Below are 6,195 nucleotides of genomic sequence, written 5' to 3' on the forward strand. Positions count from 1 at the left end.
AAAATTGTATTTCCGAAAATTTGTGCCAACCGAAAATTTTGGGTGAAATTTCTTTAATCCAAGACTTAGGTAATTTTTTTATGGATTTTGAGCTTCATATTTTAGGAATGAAAATTCAACATTCATTTAGGAAATAATTTTGTAAATTTATATTTCTTCACGTAATTTAGCTAGGAAGAAAGTGACTACATCACCTGGTACCTTTTCTTATGCTCCTTCCAAATATGATAGTTCATTCTGAACTATCTTTTGAGATATTCAGAATGTTCATTCTGAACATTCTGAAATTCTTTTTTGAGCCCTTCCTTGAAAGGGATTAAAACAGCCATAGCAATAAAATATTTAAAAATGTTTTCTAAAAGAAACTATCTAGTGACAAAAAAATGTCATTTGTAGCTGATTCAGGAATGATAATTATTATTTCTTTATATTCCTGATTCAGGAATGATTGAGTATTCTTTATAGTAAAATGCTATTTCAAAAACAAACATTCATGAATGTTTAAAAACAGCCTGAAACCCCTTGAAAACGGCATCACAGCAGAAAAAAGTATACCGTTGGAATCACCGTTATTGAGAACCCTACACAGGAAACTTGCAGCCCCCACCTTGAACAACAAGGAAAATCAGTATTTTGCATGGGTTGCACTGATCTCTTATTTTTTCTTTGTTGCAACCAGGGTAATAAAATATGACATAGTTGTTTAAGGGTCATTTAAGAATAGAATTTTATATCTAATCGTTTTTTACTATTTTTTTTTAACTTCACATCATAGTCTAAAAACAATAATAAGTTCCCTTTTGGGGCCCCTTTAAGGGCTTAAAATGGAATTTACCTCAGAAGCTATTATTATATTTGGAAAGAGCATAAAAAAGTATCAAGAGATGTATTCACTTTCTTCCTAGCTATGAAATTATATGATTATATGAAAAATTATAAATGTAGCAATAACATGACTCTTGTGTTTTAAGATTCTTCCGCACCCGTCTTGAAATTTGAAAACCTGTTTAAATCGTTGCCTATACGTTCGTTTTCGAACTCTCCGCTCCAATATCATATTAAAGTAAATTCTTCGCAATGAATCAATTCTTTTTACAAGGCTAAAAAATATTGTCGATAAAAATTAGGCGTAGAAACAGACCTTATCCCTTTGCTTCAGATAATAGCGGCATCTGTAATATCAATGCCTTTACCAATATAGGTGTCTCTAGGTTGATTTCCTGAAACTACTGCTCATTTTACGAATTTTTGTTTTAATGAATTTTCAGAAAAGAGAATAATGTTAGGCATAGAAGTAACACATTAAGGAGAGCAGGGAAACCAAGTGGATTGTTTCATATTAATTATTAAGGGTCTTAAGGCTTTCTAGTTTTCACTCAAGAGTATTATGTTAATAGTCCTGATTAGGAGTCAAGTAAATTTAATTAAGTTTTAAAAGGGGGAACTGAAAGTATGTGAACAAAAAAAATGGATAAGATTGTAATGATTAAGTCAATCTGCAGAACAATTGTCTTAAGCGCTTCTTTTACATACAGCCAATTATAAAGCAGAAAAAAGGGAAAAGGATTCAGCTAATACTTGTATCTATGCTTTTGGAGTAAACTTTGTTTTAGGAGAATGAGTGGTTTTTTCCCCAGATGCAAAGTCGTTTCTTCTCCTATCAATTTCCCTTTCTCTTTCAGGCTTTTAGGTTGTATTGGAATGTGAAAATTTGCCTGGAGCTTAAACAAGAACGCACAAAGGGAGGAAGTCTTTGGGCCCAGCTCCCACTGAAATTCAAAATTTCCTGAATTTTTGGGCGCTTCTTATTCAAATTATTAATAAGATTTGTTTTTTTTTTATTATCTGTCTTCCATCGGAAAAAAACGCATGCGTAAGCTACACGATTCAGTCACTAGACTAGGTAAAAAAAAAGGTCCATCGAATATTTTTGTTAATTTTGTTGAAAAACACATAAAATTTTTGATTGAGAGGAAATTCAGTGAAAATTATTGTATTTTATTGTTATGCCGATTTATCTTTCTAATCCAATGTAGCCAGCTTTGGTTAGTTAGCAACTGTTTAGATTTAGAGCAACATAGCAGAGTAGAGGTCAAGTTGAATACATAATACTTGAAAATAGATTTGAATCCAAAACAAATGTTTCAATGCTCAAAGGTGAAGAGATAACTTCTTCAATTTCAGTAATTAATATTCTTACCGAGTAAAAAAAAAAACCTTCAATGTTTTTAGCGCTTTTAGGCGAAATTCAAACTCAAAGATTATAAAATAATTAGCAAGACATTTAGACCCCGGTGCCGCGACGATAAGGGAAGACCTGTGGCGGCGGGGCCAAAAGTAGCAGCGGCGGTGCGCCACCGATGGTTTTTAACGCCGCCGGCGCGATCAATGTTGACCGCAAACATTAATGTTTTCATAAGTCTTTCTCAAATCCCAGCTTGAATTTACATAAGATTCGGGCCTATTCATGAGTTAAAAACTTCGCAAGTCACTGGCTGGACGCTGGTCTTTTTCGTTATTAATCAAGAGAAGTAGAAATCTGGTAGAAACGAAGTGGCTGTGGCGTTTCAGAACCGTTGCATAATAGTTGAAATAATAGATTATAGATTCGCCGTGTCATTCAATAAGATCCAAGGAATCTAATTAAAAGGGAGTACACACAAATCGGATCGGATTTTTATGCTGATTTCAAATATATAAATTTCATCGAGTTTAGTATTACCCATCAAAAGTTACGAGCCTGAGAATATTTGTCCGATAGTTCTGTTTTAGAGATTTAAAGCTCCTATATGCAAAAATGTGGAATTTTGTATTTTTTATTTCTGCCAGAAGAAAGATCATGGATGCGTTTTTATTTATTTTTTTTTCCCAGGGGTGATCGTATCGACCCAGTGGTCCTAAAATATCGCGAGAGAGTTCTTTCGAACGAAAATCAAAAGCTCTAGTGCCCTTTTTAAGTGACCAAAAAATTGGAGGGCAACTAGGCCTCCTCCCAAGCTTATTTGTTCCCCAAAGTCACCGGATCAAAATTTTGAGATAGCCATTTTATTCAGTATATTCGAAAAATCTAATAACTATATCTTTAGGTGTAAAATGACTCACCACAGTCCCCGGAGGAAGGGATACAAATTGTGAACTTTGCTCATTGTTTACATATCGTATTTGTTATTGGGAAGTATACAGCCATTTTTGGGGGGATGGGAGGTGTGCTTGGGATGCATTTCTAAGGGGAGAATCTTCCTTTGAGAGGGAAATTTCTGATGATTGAATATTCTAGGGGAAATGTTACACTGGGGGGTTTTGACAGAATTACTATACGAAATTCTTTTTAATTGTCTTACATTTTCTTTGCCAAATTTTTTATATGGAGGTGTTCCGGGTGGATTATCCGGGGATTTTTTCCTCGCGTTTTGTTTTCTGGGAAATAATTTCCACGGAATTTTTGGAGTGACCGAGAAACTGATTATAAATAAGCCAAAACTATTATGCAAATTTTGTTTTAATTTTTCATGCATGGTGAGCCAAAATCGAACCTGCATTAGTTGAAAAACGTTCAGAAATTAAATAAAAAACAAGTTTTTTTTTAACTGAAAGTAAGGAGCGACATTAAAACTTAAACCGAACAGATATTATTCCGTATATGAAACGGGCTATCCCCTCCTCAACGCCTCGCCTTTTACGCTAAAGTTTGACTCTTTTTCACCACTACTTTTTAAAACAATAAATAAACTTTAGCGTAAAGAGCGAGGCGTTGAGGAGGGGACAGCCCCTTTCATATACGGAATAATTGTTGTTCGTTTTAAGTTTTAATGCCACTCCTTACTTTCAGTAAAAAAAAAACTTGTTTTTTTATATTTAATTTCATAAAGACGATACTTTTGTCAACATATGAAGAACCGTGTATATTGCAATTGTATCTGTCTGGTTTATATGCAAAGTAACACAACAGACGAAAATTAACGAACAAGATAGTAGTGAAGAATTATGGGATATAAAGTAATATTTGGCAGGGATAGTTACTAGTGATAAATCGCTATGGGTGGCACCGTGATTGGGTGATTTTCGGGCAACCAAATTTTTTTTCGAGGTGACACATAGATTTTCGAGGAAATCCCCGAATTCGGTGATAGTGCAAGCCCTGCTTGATTTCTAATCAGGAAAATCGAAACACTTAACCACACGAGAAAAGAAAAGCTCCGACTTGGAGGTTGACGCAATAAAGAATTGCCGCAAAATTAATTCAAAAGTCAACCGAACTCCACCGCCTCTGCCGGCGGCGTTGCGACACTTCGGCGGTAGTCAACCGGGCCTCTCGTTAGCGGCGGGCCTCTCGCCGGGGTCTAAAGACATTCCTAAAAAAACGGATTGTTTCCAATTTAGGGTTTTAATAGGCTGTTAAAAATCGTCATCAAACAGTTCATGTGAACAACCTCCAAATAAGGAGCCATTCGGCCCAGTAGTAATCGAAACTGAAAAACAGAATTAACGAACTGTTCGGGGGGGGGGGGAGGAGCAAAACACATCAAATACTTGTTTGTATGCATGTTTTTACGTTTTTACGAGTCGGACAAAAATGTCAGGAGGGGGGAAGGCTTCAAACCGCGTACCCCCCCCCCCTTTATAGTGGAAGAATTTGCCTTTAGCTTTTATAATCCCTTGACACTGTCAAATGCATACATTGAAATTGGCATGTTTATTGAATTGAGTACCATCTATTTTTGTCTAGCTATTAAAGTGTGTATTCGTTTGCATGAACGGGTGGGGGGAGGGGCTTCGGGGGTAAGGACCAAAATATATTTTGCTGAGCTTCAGGAGTGATACTTTATTTTATGAAATATCTACTTGAATTATGAAAATTTCTCTTATGACATTCTTATTAAGTGCAATTAAATAATAATAATAAAAAAAATGTTTTCAACTGAAAGTATGGAGCAACATTAAACTTAAAACGGACAGAAATTATTGCATATACGAGGAGATTCTGAAAAAAACTTGTTTTTTTATTTAATTTCTGATCTTTTTTATGAAGAAGGAGGCTCCATGAAGGAGGCACCCTCATTCATGGAAAATTCACTTCCCCCATGAAAAGATCCTCCCATGATAAGGTCTTGCTTTTAGCCCATAGTCTTGTAGAGCCTTTCCAGATTCCCTGAAAATAACGCGTTCAGCTCTTAGAGCAGGTCACCAATGAAGTAGCCTACTGCAAGGTAGAGAAAAGAATCGAAATTATTTCGGAAATTGTTCTTAAACGAGATCTTTAAATCGTACTTTGCAGATGAATTAAGAAAAACATCCATGAATAAAGTTTGAATAAAAATTTTAACTGTGAGATTTCCTTTTCTTCCCTGCGATATTTCCACGATTTCAAAGGACTTCCCAAAAAAGTTCAATAGAACTTTCTGACTTGATTGATCTAATGAATTTCTATTACATTGTAGAAACGACTATTGTGAAAATGTTGTTCAATTAAATGCAACAAGACCCTTTTTGTATGGAGCAGCACAGTCTCTGTCAACAGCTTATAATATGAGGCTACAATTTCGGCATTTTTAAAATCACGACGTTGTGAAAATGGCTGTTGGGGAAAAACATAAGAACATCCAATGCATTGTTAAAATAAAACACAGCTTGATATTTATCGCAAATTGACGAGTCTTGAACTTTCACGAACATTTTGCAAAATTAAGCATCATTCGAGAAATAAAAAAGGCAATCATATATTGAGGCAGGCAATTATCGTTGTATTAGTTTATATTTACAATTTACATAATAAGCATTAATAATCATTAATATAATTATAGGCTGTTATACAATTAAATATTGTATATATTAATACAATTATATATTGTAGTTTATATATTAAACAAGTTTTGAATAGCTAATCTGAAGCTGACAAAGGAAATATTTAATAGAAACCAATAATTATATATTATAGTATACATTAACATAAATATTAATTATATAATAAACAATTTCGTATTTGAGAATCTGTAATGGATCCTGCCACTATCGGCTATTATGTAATTATATATATTAATATAATTATGTATTATAATATACAGTAATATAATTATGTGTCATAATATGAAGTAATATAACTATAATAATTGTATTATAAACAATTTTTGAATAGGAAATCTGGAGTTGGCAATGAAAATTATCATATATTATATTATATGAATTACAAATCAATAG

General features: G+C 33.8%; 1 protein-coding gene across 1 annotated transcript in view; it reads left to right on the plus strand.

The window, feature by feature from the left end:
* The window catches only part of Dd (CTD nuclear envelope phosphatase 1-like protein dullard), a 46,418-nt gene extending 44,549 nt beyond the window's left edge, over window positions 1-1,869 (plus strand). Inside the window, exon 5 of the mRNA XM_089090567.1 lies at window positions 1,683-1,869. Within this exon, the coding sequence (XP_088946693.1) occupies window positions 1,683-1,690 (8 nt within the window). The 3' untranslated portion in view covers window positions 1,691-1,869. The remainder of the gene's footprint in view (window positions 1-1,682) is intronic.
* Window positions 1,870-6,195: the final 4,326 nt, after the last annotated feature.

The sequence above is a fragment of the Artemia sp. Qi Xiang Cuo genome, chromosome 6 (assembly GCF_049724085.1).
Source record: "Artemia sp. Qi Xiang Cuo chromosome 6, ASM4972408v1, whole genome shotgun sequence".
Classification (NCBI taxonomy): domain Eukaryota; kingdom Metazoa; phylum Arthropoda; class Branchiopoda; order Anostraca; family Artemiidae; genus Artemia; species Artemia sp. Qi Xiang Cuo.